The sequence below is a fragment of the Kryptolebias marmoratus genome, linkage group LG16, assembly GCF_001649575.2.
Source record: "Kryptolebias marmoratus isolate JLee-2015 linkage group LG16, ASM164957v2, whole genome shotgun sequence".
Lineage (NCBI taxonomy): Eukaryota > Metazoa > Chordata > Actinopteri > Cyprinodontiformes > Rivulidae > Kryptolebias > Kryptolebias marmoratus.
The window spans coordinates 22,509,400-22,532,012 of NC_051445.1; the positions used below are offsets into that span (position 1 = coordinate 22,509,400).

General features: G+C 38.9%; 1 protein-coding gene across 1 annotated transcript in view; it reads right to left on the bottom strand.

Moving 5' to 3' along the window:
• The window catches only part of LOC108234170 (plectin), a 98,749-nt gene that overhangs the window by 50,664 nt on the left and 25,472 nt on the right, over positions 1-22,613 (bottom strand). Inside the window, exons 2-30 of the mRNA XM_037980331.1 lie at positions 21,182-21,243; positions 16,948-17,037; positions 15,555-15,632; positions 15,379-15,471; positions 14,141-14,307; positions 10,865-10,980; positions 10,670-10,773; positions 9,629-9,748; positions 8,841-8,936; positions 8,609-8,736; positions 7,198-7,291; positions 6,623-6,777; positions 6,140-6,458; positions 5,967-6,044; positions 5,722-5,883; positions 5,491-5,595; positions 5,289-5,384; positions 5,059-5,184; positions 4,776-4,928; positions 4,539-4,693; positions 4,254-4,380; positions 3,413-3,596; positions 2,574-2,731; positions 1,967-2,145; positions 1,736-1,874; positions 1,191-1,547; positions 1,013-1,096; positions 806-910; positions 250-348 (exon numbers count right to left, since the gene is read on the bottom strand). Of these exons, the coding sequence (XP_037836259.1) occupies positions 250-348; positions 806-910; positions 1,013-1,096; positions 1,191-1,547; positions 1,736-1,874; positions 1,967-2,145; positions 2,574-2,731; positions 3,413-3,596; positions 4,254-4,380; positions 4,539-4,693; positions 4,776-4,928; positions 5,059-5,184; positions 5,289-5,384; positions 5,491-5,595; positions 5,722-5,883; positions 5,967-6,044; positions 6,140-6,458; positions 6,623-6,777; positions 7,198-7,291; positions 8,609-8,736; positions 8,841-8,936; positions 9,629-9,748; positions 10,670-10,773; positions 10,865-10,980; positions 14,141-14,307; positions 15,379-15,471; positions 15,555-15,632; positions 16,948-17,037; positions 21,182-21,243 (3,929 nt within the window). The remainder of the gene's footprint in view (positions 1-249; positions 349-805; positions 911-1,012; positions 1,097-1,190; positions 1,548-1,735; positions 1,875-1,966; positions 2,146-2,573; positions 2,732-3,412; positions 3,597-4,253; positions 4,381-4,538; positions 4,694-4,775; positions 4,929-5,058; positions 5,185-5,288; positions 5,385-5,490; positions 5,596-5,721; positions 5,884-5,966; positions 6,045-6,139; positions 6,459-6,622; positions 6,778-7,197; positions 7,292-8,608; positions 8,737-8,840; positions 8,937-9,628; positions 9,749-10,669; positions 10,774-10,864; positions 10,981-14,140; positions 14,308-15,378; positions 15,472-15,554; positions 15,633-16,947; positions 17,038-21,181; positions 21,244-22,613) is intronic.

Consider the following 22,613-nt stretch of genomic DNA (forward strand, 5'->3'; position numbering starts at 1 on the left):
ACCTTGCTTTTCCAGCTAATATGTCAGCTACAGCATGCCAATGATTCATGCATATCCAGTGCAAAGGAATCGGTACATTAAAAGTAATGTGTATGAAAGTGTGACAGAAAAAACAGAGAAAAATGTGTGTGTGTGTGCAATTCCCACAGACCAGTGGGGAATATTGTTGTTTGTTGATTTGGTTGGTTGGTTGGTTAAGTTAATGTTAGAATTTAGTTTGTTTGGGACCCTCAGCCAGTTGTCACGTACCTCCTCATCCTCCAAGCGTCGCTGTGTGTCAGTGATGAACTTAATGTACTGATTAGTCAGAGTCATCAGCTCACTATACTTGGTCCTCAGTGTTACATACTATTATAGGAGAAACAAACAACAGTTGGAAATAAATAAATGACAGGCCGATGATTAAAAGTCCATAAGTTTAGTACATTTTTAAACCTATCAAGGCTCTTCAAAGTACTTTATAATGTATTAGTCTATCACTCATTCATATAAGCACTAAGTTATTTTAATATACAGCATACAATGTATGTACATGAGGTATATAACTGTAAATATACTGTACTATCAATAAAACACTAATTAGCATATAAAGAGCAATGCAAAGTTCAGTCTTTCAAATTAAAAGGAAAAGTTGAGAAGTAAACCACAAATGATGTGAACTCTTATTCTAGCTTAGCTGTGGCTCTAGTATCTGCCTACAACCACCACCATTTCTTTCACTCTTACGCTGATTTATACTGAGGTCTCGCCAAAATATATTCAATATTTCATGAACTATATCTTGTGCTGAAGCATAAAAACACACCTCCTGAATTATGTTGTCAGAAGCAGAATCTAGTTTGGTTTTCTTCAGGGGAGTCGCAAGAGGCTCCACCTGAGCTCTGTAGGCAATCAACTGCAGCTCATAGTCCTGTTTATGTACAAAGAGTTCATTTGTTATACTCAAAGTAATTCCTCCAATTGTCAAATATTACAATAACACGCATGCAAGCTATTCAGGTTTAAAGCTCACCTTAATGGTATCAATGTATGTTTTAGCATACTTTTGACACTCATCCACTTTGTCTTTGTTTTGTTCAATCTCTTCCAGAAGTTTCTGTTTGAAAAAAATGTTTTAAGTCATAGTTCATCATAGTAGTTCACTTAAAAACAAATTCAAGATGATTACTGTGAAGGTTTACACAACATACTTTTTCCTGGGCAAGCTGGTCTTTCAGAGTTTTGCTGTCAGTGATAGGCACAGCCTGGATCTTCTCCTGCCTTTGCTTGGCGTCGCCTATCCAACGGATCAGCCAGTCATAGCTCTCGCGATAGTAGCCGAGCTGTCGACCGAGCTGCTCCAGCTCTCTCTGGCGAAGGTCAATCTGAGTGAACACCGCTTTCCAGCGGTCCTGGAGGGTAGACGTGAGCTGGCGGTAGTGGTCCAGCTCAGCGTCACGTTCGCTGTGCACACGGGACATCTTGTCACTCATGGCAGAAGCTTTCTTCAGCTCTTCCTCCATGGAGTCGAACACTGGCTGTTCACCCTCAGCTTCAGCTCGCATTTTCTGTGATTGTCAAAAAAAAAGAAATTGCCAGTTTGGTGTGAGCGTGTGGTAAAATTCACTGACAGAAGACTGAACGACAAGAAACATATCCTGTCATGTTTAAACCAAGCCATCATGCGGATGGACTTTGTACACAATAATATTTTTTAAAATATATATATTTTAAACAGCTTAATCATTTTGTTTACCTTAAGCTTCGCTCTTTGAGTCTCTACTTCCTTAACATCGCTAGGTACAGTGTGAACCTCCCGCAGACAGTCCTCATACTGCTTCAGGACTCCCTCAGCACCCTGTGTGTTGCGGATGACCATGTCCACGGTCTTCAGCCTGAGGGAAGAAGTGTAAATACATTTAGAGGAGAACAAACGTGATTTTGAAAGAATGCATTTTCTTTTTAGAGTAAGTAGTTGGAAACTTACTTTTCGAGATAAACAGAAGAGAGCGTGTAAACATGGTCCATCTTCTGCACGGTAATATCAAGCTCTGACCGCAGCACAGGCTTTGAGGCAGTCTGTTGAGGGGAAGCTAACACTTCCTGTGTCTTTACAGACACCTTATCAAGGTCCTTCTTAAGGCCTTCAAGCTGTCCCTGGACTTTCTGTGGAGCAAAACATCAATGTTAACAACGAAAATTTAATTTGAGCCAGGCACAATGCAAAACAGATTTACTAGAAATAACTCCTAGAAGCACATTAAATTAATTTGTGCTGAGATTCTGTGCCCCAGATCTGCCAGATGTGCTGCTTCTTTTTTTAAACAATCTTATATCAGCAGGGATCTGCACAAGAAATGCGACCAGAAGCTCTAGAATCTCTGCAGCTCTCACTGGACTACATGAAAACCTGAGATTATTTATTTCTATTCCTCTTCACACTTCTCCCTTTGCTTCTTATTACTGGATAAATTGTGTCACATATGGGTATCAACAGTGATAACTTTCATTCCTTCTCAATAAAAAACTATTCAATTTAACACTTTTGTCCCTGTTTAATCATCTTCAGCTGACGTGTTTCCATCAAAGTTTACCTGCTGCTCTGTTCTTTTCTGGGCACATTCTCTCAGAGGCTCCTTTTCAACTGGTTTGCGGATGCGAGCCACAGTCTGAGCTTCACAGTCCTCAATGCGCAAACGTAAGTCCTTGAGCTCAGAAATGTAGTTCTTACACAGAGTCTCATCCTGTTGACCTGTGTGAAAGAAGTTGTATTGGATTAGAACAGCAATAATATAGAAAAATAATCTGTATATAGAGCCATTTTGAATGATTAAGGTATTAGCATTCCAAATATAAGCCAAAACAGCTGCATTGTTTTAAATGCATGAAGCACCATGGTATGAAACATTCATGAACTGATCATAATACCTAACTGGGGTTCTTTTCAAATATTGTTGAAATTCTCAAACATTCCATTTAGTATAAGATCCTACATGCAGTTGCTCATGTGCTGTGTCTCAAACTCTTGAAACATCTAAACCACACAAAATGCTGCTGCATGTGTATATTTATCTATATAGCTGCATGTCAAAAAGCATTTATTATTGTAACCTAATTTGCAGCACATGGCTGACATGACAAATAAAGCAACTTGGGAGCCAAAACAACATGCAGTCACACATGAAACTAATCTATACACTAAATGCTGGTGTTTGAACATCCCATCCAAAGCTGGAAAGCGTGGATACAAATCAGCTTAGCTGCCTCTGGCTGGATTTATTTTGTCACTCACCTTTGACCCTACTAGCCATTTGTCCTGAAATGTGAATTGATATTTTTATACTTGAGGGTGCTATGCAATTACACATTCCTTTGTTTTACTTGATAATAACAATAATATTACAGAACCACTAATTTTCAAAGCACATCCTACCTTTCTCCATGGAACGAAGCAGACTGTCAAAATGCTGGGTGCACTTGGTGTAGTCCTCCTCAATCTGCATGCGGTCATCAGGGCCAAAGGCCTTTGAGTCCTGGCTGTCACGCAGGAAGTCTTGGTAGTGAAGTTCCAGGTTTCTCATGATCAGCCGGTACTCCTCCGGTTTCATGGTCTTTAACTGCACAGAGAAAAAAAAACAAAGGTGGGGATGAATGCAGAACTGAAATAGTACTGTTTCCCCTTACTTAAACCATGTATTTTTGGTTGAAGTCTGGCTTATTTCATGATATCAAACACGACAACCTGTAACATTTTTTTGTTCATTTTACCTTACAACCTTAGGTATGCATTTTATTACTCGCAACCAAAAGGCAGCTGATAATATTTTTCACGTGTCTGTATGGGTGTGTGTCCATTGGTCTGTTGTGTTAGCGAAGTATCTCATAAACCAGTAAACAGATTTTAATTTAGATTTCTCTAATCATTGAATGGATATCTATAGTTTTTTAACCTTTGGATTCAACCCAATTCAAGGTGGCAGCTCCAGCTAACTGACCTTAGCTATAACTATAGCAGAGAGTCGTTTACAGAATGTACTCTGTGTGCTAACAAATAGATCTTGAAATATTTAATAAGAAAACACAAACTGTTATTTTTAATATTTGACCAAAACGACAATAACACCCAACATTTCTCTTAAGATTATCTTAGTTTAAAACACAGGCATGAAAGGCGATGAAATGCTAGGCCTTTAATTAGTTTAGCTTTAGATTTTATTAGACTTTCCAGAGTCTTAACTATTACTTTTTTCCAAGATAAACACTTTAATACCAACCATGGTGATGTTCCAGGAGCGAATCTGTGTGAAATCTCTCATTAGGTACTGCCAGGACAGCAGGCTCTTCATGTTTATATGAAGCATCTGCCACATGGACACCATCTGCTGATGATCTGCATCCAAACTAGAGCAGGAAAGACATGAAATAATGTGAGAGTTAAGAAATAAAATGGAACTCAGGGGGGGAAAAAGGCCCATCGGAAATGAGAAGTTCAAAAGAGCATTTTCTTGCAATATGTCCATTCAAATGCTGCCAATAACTATATGAATCCGTATTCTCACCTTGACACGCTGTCCACAGCCTCTTTGTTGACTGGAAGTACAATGAAGCAGACAGAAGGAACCACTGCTTCATGACCAGAGCGATTCAGAACCTTCCACTTGAAGGGCTGAGAGTTGTTTAGGAGGGCACACTCATCTCCTCTATGAACAGTGATCTGAAACAGAAGGAATAGTCAGGATGTAATTATGATAAAGTTGGCATACCATTAAATGTCACCGCTGCCTGATGATTCTAACCTCTTGCTGCTTGAAGTCACAAACAGCCTGAATGGGCAGTTTGCCTTTGATGGAGGTGGTGGGACTGCGAGGCTTCAGCTGGATGATGGACCTGGATCTCTTGTTTAGTCCAGTCACCAGAGTCTTAAACTCATTCAGCTGTTCCTTCTCCTCCTGTTGAAAACAAATAATTAAATGGAAATAAAAACAAAAAAACCAAGCTCTGGGTGTAGACGTTTTTTCATTCATAGCTTTTATTCAGAATTGCATACGTATATAATAATGAGTATGAAGATCTACTCACCACAGCATCCTGCAGCAGATCCTCCAGGCGTGTGGCTGTTGTGGAGCGATCGCAGCTGTATTTCTTTTTCATGTTCTCCTGCATTTTCTTCATCTTGTCCTGAGCCTCTTTCACATCAGCAAAAAACTGCAACAACAGCAAAACATTTATGAAACCTAGCTGTACAATATAAAGATTTATGAAGGGGTGACAGATGGTAAAATAATATCATTTTTGTATGTTTTCCTTACCTGGTAGTAAGCTGTATTTTCTTTTAGATGGACCTCTATGCAGCAGCACAGCTGCAGGATCCAGCTCCACTGAGTCTGCAGGGCAGCTGTAAAGGCCTGGAGGAGACCAAGAAGGCATAACAGTGGTTTTAATGAGAGCCTTAGTGTTTGCATGATACACTTCTTGTTTCCTTTCTTCTGTATAAATTGCTGATGTAGTCACCTCAACTGTCTTCTTGCCAGGATGTCCATCGTTGACAAGTTTGTCTCCCATAGCCTGGATATTAGTGACCTTCTTTTCCCTTAGTTCCAGCTCCCGCATGATACCCTAAAAAGTTCAAAGAACATTATTGATTACATGTAAAATCATTAAACTCATGTTTGTAAATCCAGAGAGTTGAAATTAGAGACAATTTAAATAACTGATGAGTTATTGCAAATGTTTTTTACTCACAGAGTAATTTTCTTTTTTAGCTGTCATGTTGGTGTTTCTGTCACTCCAGTCATAGTTGACCTCCTCCTCCTCTTTGTCGTTTAACCACATCAGTTCTTTGGTTGCAGCAGTCACAAAGGCGTGCAGTGAATCCAAGTTCCTCAGGCGGGACTTAGAAGAGTTCTGAAACAAATTATAATCAGAAAAATTCTGAGAAAAATCTGAAATCCATCCACCAAAAATGTTTGAAATGTGCAAATATTTACCAGTAGTTTTCCATACTGGAGGTCCAGTTTTCCCAGGTATTCTCTGTATTTGCCCTTACTGACAGGAGATAGTTGGTTCTGAAGCAGACAAAAGATGAAAAAAGAGAGATAGTAAAGTTCACTCATACACTTCATGAGCTAGTTTCAAACTTCTGATATATTCACTACCGTACTTCGTCAGACTTGGCCCGTTCAATCTTGGATTTAAAGTCCTCAATGGTCTGATGCAGGCCTCTGTGGCTGCCCAGCTGGGACTCCACCGAGGGCAGATCTGATCCCCACTCTGCATTATCAATGCGCTGCTGGTTGTCCTCAACCCAGGCAAGGAGATCTTCAACATAGCGCAGGGTCACACCGTCCATTTCCGGCTGCACCTTTACAGACTGCTGGGAAGTCTGGGTGAGAGGAGCCCGGGCAGTTTTTACGCCAGACTTTATGCTAAGGTTGTAGTCGCTGCGCAGGCTCACAAGGCGTTCATGGAGGCGGAAAACTCTGTGGAGATTTAAAAAATAAATAAAAATAAAATCCAGCCATCTGTTCGTGGAGACTTCTTCTCTTAGGATATATTAAAATTTCAACATTTTCTCCTCTCCTGTCTTTGTTTTCGGTGACCAGACTATGTTAGTCAATTTGAACAAAGCACGGATGGCACCCACCTGCGGTACATCTGTTCAGCCTGAGGGTGGCGCCCATCCTTAAGGATCTGAACATCGTTGAAGATCAGGCGAATCATGTTATCTGCCTTGTCCAGCTCCCTGTCCACCTCTGCTGTGTGCTGAGCTGGTTTCCCTGCATTCAGCAGAGCAATGTCCTGAACGAGAGACAGACAACAGTAAAATTAACTTTCAGCCTTTCATGTGGAAAGGAAAACTTCTCAGAAATTACAGTGATTAACATGTAAATATATCTCAGTTTGAAGAAAATTAAAGTCTTGCAACATTTCAAGTAGGTTTTTATAATAAAATTTATAATATTTCACAAAATATTGTAAAAATTACAACATCTTTGAAAATACGACCTCAGTAACCATAACCTGATCTTGCTGACTGCTAGAACTGAAGCTTGTGCTTTCTAAAGTTTCTAAATGAATAATTACATATTTGAAATGTTTATAAAACAATATGACTCATGAATGGCAACAGTTATAGTTAAACAGGTTATTTTGTAATCACTGTCTGGATTTCTACTCAGCAAGCACGCACTGGTTAACTATAAAGAAAGAGGTGTTTACCTTCTGCAGCATGGTCTCCAGGTGAGTGAGCTGATCATCACACACTCCCGACTCCATCTGGATTTTAGTGAAAATCCTCTGGAGCCTTTCAAGTCTGGATGTCAAAGGAACAAATGAAATAAAATTAAGCCCAATGAAGCAAAACTATATTGTAATCATCATTTATCTACAGCCCTCCTGGACATTTCTAGGACTGAAAACACTGTCACATAACACAAGGTCAAAGCTAACATGCCAGTCAGAACACTTACAGTAAATACTTTATTGGTTGAGGCTCAGTTACAAAACCATATGTTTTAAAAGCTACATTCTCCCTAGCAGTACTCTGCCTTGTAGAAACTAAGATTGAAACTAACTTTTCCATCCTTCGAATAAACATCTCACTCCGTTATTACTCTAAATGAAACAAATATTCATGTATTGTGTCTCTGTCTATTCAGTCATATTGAATCATATCTCATTATGTTACAAACCAACAAACAAATGCAGTTTTCATTGAAATATAGTGAGTGAAAAATATTTAACTGGCAAAGGTTTTTGTGATTTAGTTATTTCCTCAAGGGCGTAACCTCAGTAGCAAAGCAGCAAATTTAAGAAACTAAAAAGCCAAGGTTAGCTGCAGTATACGTCACGTCTCTGGCACCTTATTACTGCTTTACGTTCAAATACCACAATGAGGCGCTTTTTTTTTTCTCCTTCTTATTTAAATTAGATCAGCTCAGTCTTGTTTTCTTTAAGGAACTCATGTTATTATCCACCACCGCCATGAAAGGCATGTGTGCCTGTTAGCTAAAGTCTCATGAACCACTGGACAGATTTTAATAAAACTCTCAGAAAGGTATCATTAGATGAACATCTACAACTGATTAACTTTTGTAGTCAACCTGATTTAAAATGGCCACCACAGCTAATTGACTGTAGCAAACATAAGAATGGCTATAGATCAGTAAAAAAAAAAGTTACTGTTTTTATTATTTTGTTTTCCTACAGATATTGAGCTAAACTTTGGAGCAGTAGTAGGTGAGAGTCATACCCAACATATACTTTGAGCTTTAACAAATCGCGTGGCATCGTTGTTTAAAACTTTGGCACGCAGTATTGCAGGTGATATGCATTCCTTTAAAGAACACTACTTTTACATTTAGCTAAATGAAGTATATATGTCTATTATTATGTTTCACATTGTTTTGTTCCTGATAATACATGTTTATATTGTGGATTCCTCTGAATCAGTCAACTGGAAACAGTTAAAGGTATCTTCAGTGTTTTTTTCTTGATGCAGTGTCTGATTTATTTCTGCACTGCTCTAACTTGTTAACACTACATTCCTTGCCAAGGGGAGAGTGGATTCAAATGATTCAGAGCAGAGTAAAGATAAATTAAATAGTTCCATATCTGCCACTGTCCTGACCTGTCAAACTCAATCCTCAGCAGTCGCTCTCTCTCGAGGATGGCCACGTGGAGTCGACCCCACTCTTTCTCCACATCAATGGGATGGTAGCCTGTAGGGACCTTCACCTGACCTGCATGCACTGCACTCTGTGGACAATGGAGGTTTGGTAACTTTGTTAATTGTGCATGGTTAGGTGATTGTGTATAGGAAAGAACAAAAATAAAACAAACAAAAGAGAGGATTGGCTTGCCTCAAACGTCTGGTAGATTTGTTTGGAGTGATTCTTGTCTGTCTCTTTCACCGGCAGCTCTGTTTCCTTGAACTTCAAAAACTGACGCCAGAGAAGCTGAATACAGAAACATGCACACACAACATTTACATTGGCAACTTAATAATTTCTCATTCGATCAGGTAAATATTGCCCAGTAAACAGTAGGGTAATATATCCCCGCTCCTCTGAAAGGACTGACCTCATCAGCGCATGTTCCCATGACTGGTGTAAATTCAATCAAGCCTAAAACAGAGTCACATCTTTTCTTTGCCATGAAAAGCAAAACAAAGTAAAGTGTGGAAGATTTAAGTGTTTTTAAAAAAGTCCTTTCAAACTCACTTCTTTGGATGATATCTTTCTCTTATTAATGAGACTGAGAATAAAGTAAAAATATCTAATTCTCGCTACAGTTTTTTTTACAGCACTGGCAGACTGGTGGAATGAAAGCGGTGGAACTCGTGAGGATTAGATCAAATAGTTCAGATGCAGTTTCTCAGCACCAGCACTGCCCCACCTACATTACAACAATACCTGTGAAAACACTTTCCTTTATCTGCCCTCAGCCAGACTGCATAAAAGAGTGTTCCAACAATGAATAGCCAACAAAACCACTTTTTCACTATTCAAATTTATAATACATATTTTTGTTTAGTGAACATGAAAAACAACTGTTTTTCAGACTTGTTTTGATGTAAAACTATCTTCAACAAAATGTCTGTCCTGGAAACACACTAACAATATACGATACCATTTGCATTTTGACTCACCTCTGTCTCCTCATAACTGACAGGAAACCGTCTCTCTTCAAAGATGGTGACATGGTGGCGGATCCACTGGAGCAGAATGGTCACCAGTTCGTAGTATTCCTGCCAACGCAGCTCCAGCTCCTGCAGGGAACACACCAGAGAGACTTATGAGAGTTGGACAACAACAAACAGAAGGGCTCTCATTCTCTGGCATCCCCATTTTCGTCAATCGCACACCACCCTGAATTCAATTAGGTAGCAACAATCCACAAGTTGTGTTTAAGGAAGGGGACTGGTGAACGGGGAGACAATAGTGAAACATGGAGGGTAGCATATTTTTCAAGACTTTTCAGATTACATGTATATGCAGGCATTCCTATAAGTACAATTAAGAGAAACATATTCAAAATATAAGTGTAGATCACATATATTTAGGTAATCCTTAAGAATAAAATTATCAGTCATTTTGAATCGAGATTCTGTGGAAAGGTTATAAAGAATTATTATCTTACCTGTTGTAGACAGCTCTTTGGAAAACCTCAGTTTGGAGAAACAGAGTTTAGGTCTATCAGGACTGATGAAGTAATGGCTAGTCTAATTGGAGCCAAGACCAAAGTGGATTACTTAAAATAGCTTCAATCTCAAAAATTTAACAGAAGTTCATGTGAACACTGTTACATTGTTACATCACATTACATGGACATAAATGTGTAAAGGCTCCTAAAACTGTGTTCACATGAGCAGCTATAAAACCTTGGAGAAGGGAAAAGTTTCAGAATGGCAGCAATCCACTTTGGTCTGGGCTGTGTTCAGTCTAGCCCTTAGCTTATCGGTCCTGTTAGTCTTAAACTTTGTGTTAATCTTTCCACATAACCCTGCTTCAAAATGGCTGATAAATCACTTTGACTTAAATTGGAAAAAGAGGACCACTCCATGTTGAACTCTCATCTCTACTGTTGTTCTTGAGATACTTTTGTCATATAAAATGCAATAGACATTTCAGAAAGCCAAAGCTCAGCTAAACCTAAAATCTTAATCATTCTAACAAATCAGTCTGCTTACATTTGCTCTGAGACCGTCATGGACATCGATACGAGGCATAACATCATATAAGGATGACACATAAGTGATGATTGACTTCTCATCAGGGTGTGAGACATCAACATCTGAAAGGATCAAATAACATTATGTTAAATGGCATCTCCTTCAACAAAATGTACTCCTGGTTATGTTTAAATTGGCAGTGGACAGTCGTACCTTCAGGGTCCAGGAGGCGGGTAACTCCCAGGTCTCTCTCAGCCACACTAAAAGCCTGTTCAAGGTTCTCATGGTTGGTCTGTTGGTACACTCTGCCCATGTCGATGAGTCTGGGGCTGGTAAACACAAAATACAACAGATCACAAACAGGCTCTTGTTGACAGGGGTAAGATCATTTGAAGTGGAAAAAAGTTGAACAGTTTTTTACATTTCTTTTTTCAGTTCATCATGAGAAATTTCAGTAACGTTTTTAAGCACTTGTTTTTATGATACTCTTTAGCCCTTTGGCAATGAAGCTTAACTAGATCCATTTGACTTTTAGCAACTGCAAAACTGCAATAGAAAGGAACATAAGACTAATGTATTCTTTGAATTTACAAATGACCACACATCACAATAAAACCACAAATGTCAATCCCACATGCATTTTGTTTTAATTAATCCATTGGCAGAACTAATGCAGCTCATCATCCTGCATAGTTTAAGTATATGACAGCAGCAGAGGTTTTTTAAAATTTTTCTGCCAATGGCTAAATGCCGTAAAGGAGCCAACCTGTTCACCTGCTCGGAAAACCTACATGAGCACCTGCCTTTTTGTCCTCTGGGTGTTTGACTCTTCCTGGCACATGTCAGAGCCTCTATAGGTGGAATGTAATTTACTGAGCAGCTAACAGAATCAAGGCTGACACGTTTTAAGTGAGCAACCAGCCACGGCTTGACTCCAAGAAGAGACAAAAGTTCAAGTCTCTAGAGTACAGAACAGAATGCTTGACTGGATCGCATAACCTCATCCCATTAATTATTCATCCAAAGTTAACTCTTACACTGCTTTAAATCACATTATTATATAATCAGAGTGATTTTAAATGCATTTTTCTAATCCTCAAAATCAAATATATCTGCAGTAATCATTCTGACATTAGAAAGTAAAGGCAGTGTGTAGTCTCATACAGATCTTGGATATGAAGAGTGGAATAGCCAGGGTTCTGTCCATACACAGGAGAGGATGGCACATGGCGGACTTCTCTAACAGAGTACTGTTTTATTGGTCTCGATAAACTGCTCATGGTTTGGTGCTCTCTTCCATGAAAACTACGAGACCTCCATCCATGGCCCGGTTCTTCGCTGATCGAGCGGGCTCCAGAGCTATGAGATCCCCGGCCCGAGTCGAAGGAGGATGCCTCGGATGGAATCTCCTCACACAGCATGACCACACGGTCATCAGCATTACTGGTGGATGCCGACACTCCACGAATAAAGCTCCGGCTTCCCTTCCTCTGTTTAGACTTCCTTTTTATACTGAGCATTTTAATAAGTCCAGGATGATCCTCAGTCGTGAGTAAAGAGAGACTGCTGAAACAGTTCTAGGTACAAATGTATGTATTCATTCAAAGAACTTCATGATTAACGCATGTAAATCCATCCTGGTGTTGTTTCAGAAGTCCTGCATCGTCTGAATCTTCTCTGGAACCTTCTGTTGGATTGATAAAGATGAAAAAAAAAAGTTCCCGTTCTTTGATCCAGGTTATATGAAACTTAAAATTCAGCTGTAGGTTTTTGGATCCAGATCAGAGACTCGCACAAACTGTCAAAAAAAAATCTTGAATTCCCTGAACGAACACATTCTGCTCCAGTTTGCCCTGACATATGCCTCGAAACAAAGTAGTGCCACAGTTTTCATGCAGCAGACAGCGTTCTACAGTTACGCCCACAGACACCACACCCCTGACCTTTATGAAAAGCAGCACTGAGCCAGCCTCAAGTCTCAAAAAAAAAAAGGTTACAGGTAGAGGTTCCTGTTTAAGAAAACCTGCCCCTGCAGGTATAGCTTTCTCTTATATTATAATAGCTAAAAAGTCATGCAAACAATTCTCTAATCCTTTTTTTCTCCTGTTTGCTTGGGATTTTACATGAACACCACTGTTCTAAAACGAACCACTGATTATCTACACTGTCAAAGCTTCCTGAGAAATGAATGCACATTCACCTCCCAGGATGCTAACACACAAAACAGCATCCAACCACTAAGGATCATCAGCATATTTAGGATACAACAGCGTAAGCTAGGGATTTGATTTTCCATTACTTGATTTCCACCAGTTTATTCTGCTTTTCTAAATGATTAAAGATTAAAGATTCTTAACAAACTGGCAAAGGCAGTACAGAATCCTCCATAGCCAACATCCAGCCATAGTTTCTAACATGAAAAACACATGTACCCAGTGAAGTGCAGCATAACATAAATACTATCAAGTGGCATTACTAGATATTGGGTCACAGCAAAACATTTTAAAGTAAGTCAGAAAAAGACATGTTTTCATACTGAAGTAAAAAAAGTACTTTTCTATTTAAATTTTAGTATGTTGGAACAAGTGGGGAATATTTGAAGGTTCTTTACCCATAAAGCTACATTACACCACTAAGGCCCTGTCTATACTACTCCAGATATTTGAACTTTGTTTTTCTTTCATTTAAAAAAAAAAAAAAATCTCCACACATTTTTTTAAAAAAATCTCTGAAATTCCCACACCACATCACTAGGTGGCGAAAATGTTCACATTCACGACGTCAAAATAAAGAGAAAGAACAATCTTCTTTTGGAATGTTTTTTTTTTTCTTTGATACTGAAAACAGCTTCATTGCTGTTTTAGTTTCTAGAACACAAAGTGATAATGGATATACACAAAATAGGCTGCTATAAAATTACTTCTAAAAATCTCCCTAATTTGAGTTCACATAGGTATATCAAAGACAAAGTTTTTTTTCTTTAATTCCAACTGTATGTGAACAAGAGGCACAAACGCTGAAGAAAGTCTTCATATTTAAAAAAAACAAACATTCTAGTGTAGACAAGGCCAAGTCTTGCTCTCCTTCAAATGCATTGGTCATAAAATCAGGAAATAGTCAGGACACTGTTGTCACATATAAAATTACTTAAGCAGTAAACCCTTCCTTGTCAAGACAGATCTGATTTTAATTAAAGAGCAGGTTTAAACTGGTGCATGATGTGTAATTTGACATCTGAATGCATTCCAAGCTCCCACTCCCCTGACTGAAAATTACACTAAACTTATGAATGAACATGGCACTGCAAAAACATGGAAGGAAAGCCTGTTAGTGTGTTGATGTGGAAGTGCCATGGGGTACATATATAAACTATATAAACAACAAAAGACAGAGCATGCTAGTACAGTGACTTGCAGCACAGCTTCCTTTTTGTGCTTCTTTAACATTTCATTTGATATAGATAAGGGGGAAATAATTTTCCATGCTTACAAGTGCTTGTGTATGACAGCGTTGAAGAGTTTGCCGTCCCTCCAGCTGGTGGTGAAATTGTCACAGCGGATGCCCTGGTAGCCACCTGTCACCCTCTGAGACCAGAGCAGCAGCTTCTCTTTGGCTGTCATGTCCTCTGACTGACCGTTGACCTGAATATCTGAGATCTGACACATCGCGCACACACAAATATGTTAACTCATTACCAGGCAGCGCATTCACAGGTACTGTATATTTTGGAAAAATTTAGTCATTAGTGGAAACCAAAAGATACCAATTACAACACCTCAAGAGTTATCTTTAAAGATTATTTTCTGTTTATTGCTCTAATTATTTATTGACTACTTTTTAGTGTGTTTTTATATTTGGATTCTGTGAACTTAATTACACAACGAGAGGATGCATTAAGATAAATGCGTAGTCTGGTTGAAAAATAAATAACATGGTGTCTCTGGCATCCAGATGAGTTTACATTTGGGGATAATATCACTGCTTCTCATCATCTTTTTACATACAGATTTACTCACTTTGGGATAATTAGCCTGTGGGATTTAGCTCGGCATTATGTGAATAGAGGGACATTTTATTCCAATAACCTTTGATAGTGAGCCTTTATGACTCACCGGCAACCACATCCCAGCTGTCTCCTTTTATTCTCTATTGTATAAAGTATAAAGATGCTGTATCTACAGGGCACATCAGTGTCTTTAGTGAATGATTTCATGAGCAGGTCCCAGGCTTTGCAAACCTTTTTGGAATTTAAAGCCAAACTGTTGATTTTATTGTTGTTAGTTCATTTTACAGTTCTCAAGATGAGACCATCAGGCTGATATCCAGGGATTCCTGCCTGGCAACTCTTGGCACACAAAGTAAAAGCATGAAAAGGCCAGAGAAACTGGGGTGTGACACCAACATGTTGGATACTCCACAGGACACACCCTCCCCTTCGGGGAAAGTGGGAGAAAGTGACTCACACGAACACTCCCTGTTGGTGTGTTGTTTCTTTTGCTTACAGTTCCAATGGAGCTAAAGCAATGAGTGTGATGTTAGTGTGTTACTTCTAAGAATGTGTTTAAAATGAACATGTTCTAATTAGACAATGTCTTTAGAGAGGAGATGTGAAGAGCCCAGTCCATTCTGATTGGTTCCAGTGAGATGAGGAAACAGCAGCTGTGATCCCAGAGACAGTAGATAAGAGTAATAAAATAATGGAACACAACACTGACAGACGAGGAGACCTGGAAGTGGAGGATGATGGTCCATATCAACCCCAGGGTCAACTTGGGGTTACCATCAGCTATGTCGTCATTTCTGATGTTAACCAGCTTGACCTGAGGAAAAACAACAACCGTTTGATTCTCTTAATTATCAAGCATAATCAGATGTCATTTAATGGTTATTTTGAGCATCGTACCTGCCGGTGTTTGAGGAAGTCCAGTGCTATCTGTACATTCTGCAGTTTGTGGAAGCGCATACGGCCTTTCTCTCTCGGCTGAGGAGGAGAAAAAAGAAGCAATAGTTACAGTTTGGGCTCCTGGCAATGGCACCACTATCAAAGATGGCTTGTTTTATATACTGATAGAAGAAAAAGAACAAAAAAAAGGACCAAAGGGCAGAAAAAGGAAAAACAAATAGACATTTTGTGTAAATATAAAAATTTAAAGAAATATCAAGAAAATCTTACAAATTTCTGATCGTAAACATAATCTTTCTCTAAATTAGTTTTGTTGTTTACCAATAATCCATGCAAAGGAAAAATTAGGGAAGCAATTAAATACAATCGAAGATATGCTTTATATGCATAATGTTTAATTTACTTTTTAAATTGTCATATATAAATCAAAACTATTGAATGTGCAATATGTAATAATGCAGTAAGTAATGCTGAACTAAAGAACAAACTCCCTAGACAGTCAAAAGAAAATATTTTTATATTTTTTCAGCGGCTACATGCTTAAAGATCATCTTTGAAAGAAATAAAATGCCACATGAGGATGAATCACCATGATGGAGATCCATGGATGCCATGCAGAGCCAAATCACTGCTACAGTGGAAGATAATACAAAAACAGGTTGAGAACTGTAAGTAACAAAGCCACTCACCAACCGAACGCTCCTGACCATGTCCCTCTCCCTCGGCTAACCCGAGCGAGCAAAACGTGAAGGAAAGCAGGCGAAGGCCAGACAGCAGAGATCAGAGCACAAAGGGTTAAAGAAAGGAAAATGAGAAAGAAGAGGAACAGGAGAAAGAGGAGCAGAGAACAACTGTGGATCAAACTAGAGTATGTCTCCCATACACATGAACAGAACAAAGTGAAGTTAATAAGTCACAGTTATGGAAGCATACAGAGGAAGAGCAGAGCTGGAGCTGATGTTAGGAGTGATGAAGTACAGCAGCAGCAGCAGAGAAGCTTCTGATTCCCAAGACGCAAAATACCAACTGCCTGTTGCTGACTTTGGCATTATTGTAGAAACATCAGGCATTGAGGTCAATAAAACAAAATCAGATAAAGCAAAATAAATCAAAAAAGATGGCAAGTGAAATAAAGAGAAACTGATTGTAGCCTTGAGTATTTCTCTTTGTTTAGCCAGGCTCAGCCCAGGTTATTCCGCTTACAACTTGGCTGCGATGTTTTCCAATTTGTTCCCACAGGAATTGCGTTTCAGGTCACTTAAAGATAAACTTTCCTTTTGTAATGAATCAGGATTAAGCCTGGCTTTTAGAGGATGGCTGAGGTAAAAAAGATGCATAGCTCAGGCGCATTGTTCTGTGGCAAATAAAGGTTGGATGTCAAAGCTGAGCTCACCAGTGTCTCCCCAGACAGCACCTCCAACAGGGAGATCAGGTTATGTCCATCGCGAAGATCTTCGTACAGATCGGAGACGTGACGCTGCGTCTGACATGGGAAAAGGGAAACACAGCAGAGGACATGTCACAAGGAGATAAAAGAACCAAGAAACAAATTTAGTTTTCAATTCAGCAGATGTAGTTATGACAACTTTAACTCACTTGGTCAATCTCTATTTGTATTGAGTCTTTAGAAATTTTAGAATGTATTTTGTACAAAAAAACAGAAAAGGTGCTTAAAATAACGTATCATTCTCAAAAGTTTATAATGAATTCAAAAGAAAGTAATGCATATTTTTTGCCTTTGCAACATCTTTGCAGTCACTGTTTGACACCTAAAATAAAAAACATGATGGCAAAAACTTTGACTACAACTATTTTCAGCAGCAGCCGTGTTAATTTTCTGCAGTGCTCAGAGCATCCAGTGAACAAATACGACTCTACACAAGTCAGGAATGCATGGCCTTAAGGAACCACGCCTGACTTCAGCTCCAGATGTCAAACAGCAGCTGCCAACCCTGAGAAGTGATGGATAAGACTCCAAAAAAATAGAGAGACTAATCTGAAGGTGAAATTAAGGTGAGCATAAAACTCACTAAAAGATGGATGTATGTTTTGAATTTAACATTCAAACAAGCTGGACTGAAATCAGTATTCACACAGCAAAGGTGTGGTGCAGCTGAAACCGTACAATGAAGCAAGGGAAGAAAAAAAAGTTGAGGAGGTGCCAGGAAACTAGAGCCTGGGTCGAGAGAGAGAATGGGGACAAAACCACTGAGGAATGGGACTGTCTTCATGCAAGAAAGATACTGACACACACACAGTTCTTTACTAGCGTGCAGTTACCTACCTCTACCTTCCAATGCTTAGAGGAGGAGAGTGATGGAAAGAAACACAAAATAATTAGGCTTATTTAAAGATCCAGTTTCTTGATAAAAGTCAGTGAAGTATTGCCAGGACATGAAGGCATTTGCTCTAAAATGTCAATATTCCTAGCATCATTACAGCTGTGGTTGATTTATGTTGAGAAGGTAGGTAAATGATGTAGTTCTTTTAATACGTTTATTTCTGTCTGTAAAGTCAACAGAAAATGTTTTATTAAGCAATACGAAATGTGGCCACCAGAGTTTGCTGTTTACACTCCAAAACCGCTCTTCAAAAGAACATAGCATGCTGGGAAAATGAAACCGTTGAAGTGAACTCTCTAAGCGAGCACAAAAGTCATAAATCCCATGCCGATGAGCCACATGATACATGTTTGCTATTTTGCTTAGTACAGGCGTTGCATTTTGAGAGATATAAACAGTCTATTGACTAGTATTTAGTCCTCCACTGAGCAAAGAACCATCTATCACCAGCCTTTAATTACTGTTCTCTGTAACAGAGACACAGCAGATGTGATCTACGGGATCAGCTGCTGAAAGAAAGAGTCAAAATGAACTGCATTATAAAAGCTTTGAGGCAAAAATCCTTACAACACATCCAGTGGTGTTTTCACACCCTTATTACTTTATGTTTTAGTTTTTTACATAACTTTAACCCCTTTTTATACAATTTCTCCTAACTTCACAGACTCATAAACTGATAGAAATTCAATTTACAACAACTTGAGGCGCTGCCTACACTAACCTGGATATTTTTAGCTGCTATTTTTGTCCGTTTCCATCCACACAAGTCTAACAAAAACACTGAAATACTGATGTCACACCACTAGGTGAGGTATTAACACTCAGAGAAACAACATCTTGAGACTGGCTAAAGATTTTTCCAAAAATCAAATTCTCTCTTTTTTTTCATCTCAGTTATTAACCATTTCAACACACAATCGAAGTTTAATGATGACAGAATCAGGATAATGTAAGACAACTGCAGAAACAGAAATGAAAAATAGCGTAATTGTTAATTTTATTCCTAAAACACAAATTTATAATGTTCAAATAAGCTGATAGGTCATTGTTTTTGAAAAGCTCCATATTTGTAACTCACACAGATGCACCCAAAACAAAATTTTACAAATTTCCACTTGAGAAGTGTTTAAAAAAAAAATCTGTTTTTTTCTCACCAAGAATTCCATTTTTGTTGACAGGAGGTACAAAGACTGCAGAAAGTCTCTGTTTTTAAAGCTTTCAGGAGCAATGTGGACAAAGCTTTATTTTATTTTTCAAGAAAACTACAAAAAACAGATTCTCATTCTGCAGCTGGACTGACATTCCACTTTCTCATACGCAACCAGAGGAGATTTATGGAGAAGGGGAGAACATTTAAGGGCCCTTTCCAGCTTTTCAGGGCTGCGACATACCTATAGTCTGTTGCCCACCAAGTCAACCATTAAGTCATTAAATCAGTTTAACACCAGTTAAACCTTGCCCAGCAGTCTTTCATATCCAGCCTTCGAGTTAACACTTTCCCTGCCGTACCCAAATCTTTTTACTGTTTCATATCTCTGACAGTTGACTGTAGATGTTACAACAATGCTGACATGAAAGCTTGTGAAACAGGCCATGCATGCCTCTCAGCGTAAGGCGGGTATGAAAGCAGGTACCACCCAAACCCGGGAGTCTGTGCAGCACATGTGGTAGTGTTAGCGTCAACCACTGTGGGCTTTGGGGCCGGGACAGAGTTTGCCTTCACAGAGGGAGCTAAGTGAGTCCAGATGTTTGATTTGCCGTTCAACATTCACAGTGAACACTTTAGAGGAACAAAAAGGAGTCACTGCAGCAGCATGTTCCAATACAGGGGCAGCAAAACATGCTAACACACACAGTCATGGAAAAGATAACACTCTCTGTGCCTTTTTTCCCCCCCTCTTGTTCCATTTGAAAGAAATGAAAGGGCCTATGTCTGTGAGCTGAATTTAGAAATTATAGCCCTTCGTGTCACAAAGCTGTGAATACACTGCTGCCAAAGAGAGTTCCCTGGGAGGAATATTTTACTGCTTTAAGACAGGGGCGTTGTCACTTTTTCAGCTTTAATGAGGAACTCCAGGGTGTGGAGTAGGGTCTCCCTTGACTCCTCTCCTGACCTTTTTACCTCCTGAATGACTGATGCATTGGTAGGCTTTCAGAGTCCAGTTTGAGAATAAAGACTAAAGTAGGTGAGGGTAGATGAGTGTTATTAGATGGTTTATTAAGTCTTTCATCTTGATGACAGGCAGCATCCTGATCACAGTGAACTGTGACTGACCAGTTAATGTATTTTTATCTAAGAGTGGGGTGGGATGTGGGTAATAATTTGTGCAGAGATGGTTACAGTGAACAGGTGAGTGATGAATTATATTAGTTTAATGATGGACTGCTTTGAAAAATGTCTCCATTGGACCAGATGAGAAATGATTCTACTGCCACAACAAGTTTAAAAACAAAGGTCAGCAACTGTTTGTTTTTGTTCAGGTGTCCTTTTAATCTACTGCTAATGAATTCCCATGATTAAAAAAAACACACAAACCAAACTCTTCTTTTTGAAACAGCAATTAAAGTAATTTAAGACAATTCATCAGTCAGAGTAATTAGTTGTAATTTAGTTGATTTTGACAAGGAAAAAATAACTACGAACACCCAAACAGGACCAATTAAAGTCTTCGCAGATAAAATTGCAGCCAAAAAAAAAAGATGTTAGAGGAGCTAATGTGTAGCAGAACAACTGGGAGCCTGCTTAAATGTCTATTTTCTTTTTTTGTGTTTTTTTTTATTATTTTAAAGTCAAATATTACTAGCTGCATGTTTCTAATGGTGTTTTGTTCTAACTAAAATGAGTTTATTATTTTTCTATGATTAATTTGAAATAATATATCTAAAAAATAAACTTAATGTATGCCTTTATTCAAAATGTAAAAAATAAAATAAAATATGCATATTTAAAATTTAGAGATGGATCGTTGACTAAGACCAAATTTTAAATTTTGTGTAACTGAGTTTGACACCCCTGCTCTAAGTATAAAATATCAATATTTATTAAAAATTAGCCCAAACATCTTGACATCTTGCATTTAAACTCAAACAGGGACAATGACTTCCAACTAAGTATTTGCTTTTTATTATGTTTTTTGTTTTTTTTTTTAACTTGAGGCAGATTAACTGATCGATAACCACGGGGTTTGTTGTTTAGGAAAGCAGACAACGAGATCTGACTTCACCTTCATGCATGCAGACATGTGTTAGTTTCTGTGCTTTAGATGCAGATAGACAGGTTCTTACCTTTATCAGGTGCTTGTTAACCCATTTTGTGAAGGTCTTCTTTTGTACTCGATCTCGTTCATCTGCAACACAGAAACAACACAATTTATTAATATCAGACACAAACTGGAAGACTGAAAAAAAAAAAATAACCATACGGAATATCAGGTGTGTTACCGTAATATTCCTTTAGAGGGAGTTTCTCTGTTTTTACATCATGAACAAAAGAGACTAAAAACACCAGACTCGTTTTATTTTTGTGGGGCAAACATAATTTATCACAGGGTGGAAAAACACCTCTCGCTCTTGTGCACACCTGCATACGACTCAAGCCACATCATGTTGGCAGATGAACTTTAATTGTCTGGGTTTTTTTTTTTTTCTACCTCAGTCATATTTTACCGCTCGACATGCTGCCGTCTGCGTCCTGAGAAGGAACACAGAGATGAAGAGATTTCTTTGCGAAGATGATCTCTAATTTTAGGAGTGTGACGGTAAACTGTGTGACTGGAACACGGTCTGATACAACTTTTAGGAGGGAGAAGTTTCCCAGCAAGTAAGAACAAGATGTGGATGTTGAACACACCCACTAAGACAACAAACAGGGACATTATCACCTAGTGTTATGATGTTCGGGCAAAAACCACAAGGTGTGTTTCAGCAGCATTTTTTACTGGCGCTGTGAATCTGTCTGTTTCTAGCTCAAATGACATTGCTCAAAGTGCTTCACAAGTAAGATTTATTCAGCAGTTTCAGACAACCAAAGGCACGTGACAGTCAGCTTCAAGAACCAAGTTACTGTCTCGCTGGAGACCTTCCCTTCAGTGAGTCAAATTAAAGAAGTGACGATGTCCACATGTCAGAGGGACAACACAAAGTCTTCAGTCTTATCTGATTTAAGGGTGTGATCTGACTGCCTTCACACACCGACACACCCAGCAATGAAGAGCAAAGAACACTGATTCAACACCGGCATAAAATTCACACCCGGAGGGCACGTTTGTTTTCTCTGGTGGCAGCCAGCAAATGTCAGTGTGTTACGGAACAACTTTGCCATGGAAACCTCATTTGGCGGCCACTACAACTTTAACCTTGCAACCATTTATATTTAAACTGAGGGGGTCCTAAGTGTAAGCATGTGACCCTTGTGGTTCGACTACCCATGAAGGGGGAGGTTAAATGTCACTCCGAGTGGAGATTTGATGACAGGCGGCACAAACAGACTAACCAGTTAGGGAGGTCACCTCAAGAGGGCAGATGGAGGACTCCCACAAATGCTGCATCTTGACCTGTGGCTCATCGTGTTCTGTTAGGACCATGTTGTGTATGAAAATAAATACATAAACCTCTGGAGTTGCTGCCTTGTTGGAGTAAGGGGTAGTATGGCAGCAAATACAACAATTTTCATGGAGGAGTAGCAAAGGTATTAAAAAAATAATGTAATTCAATCCTT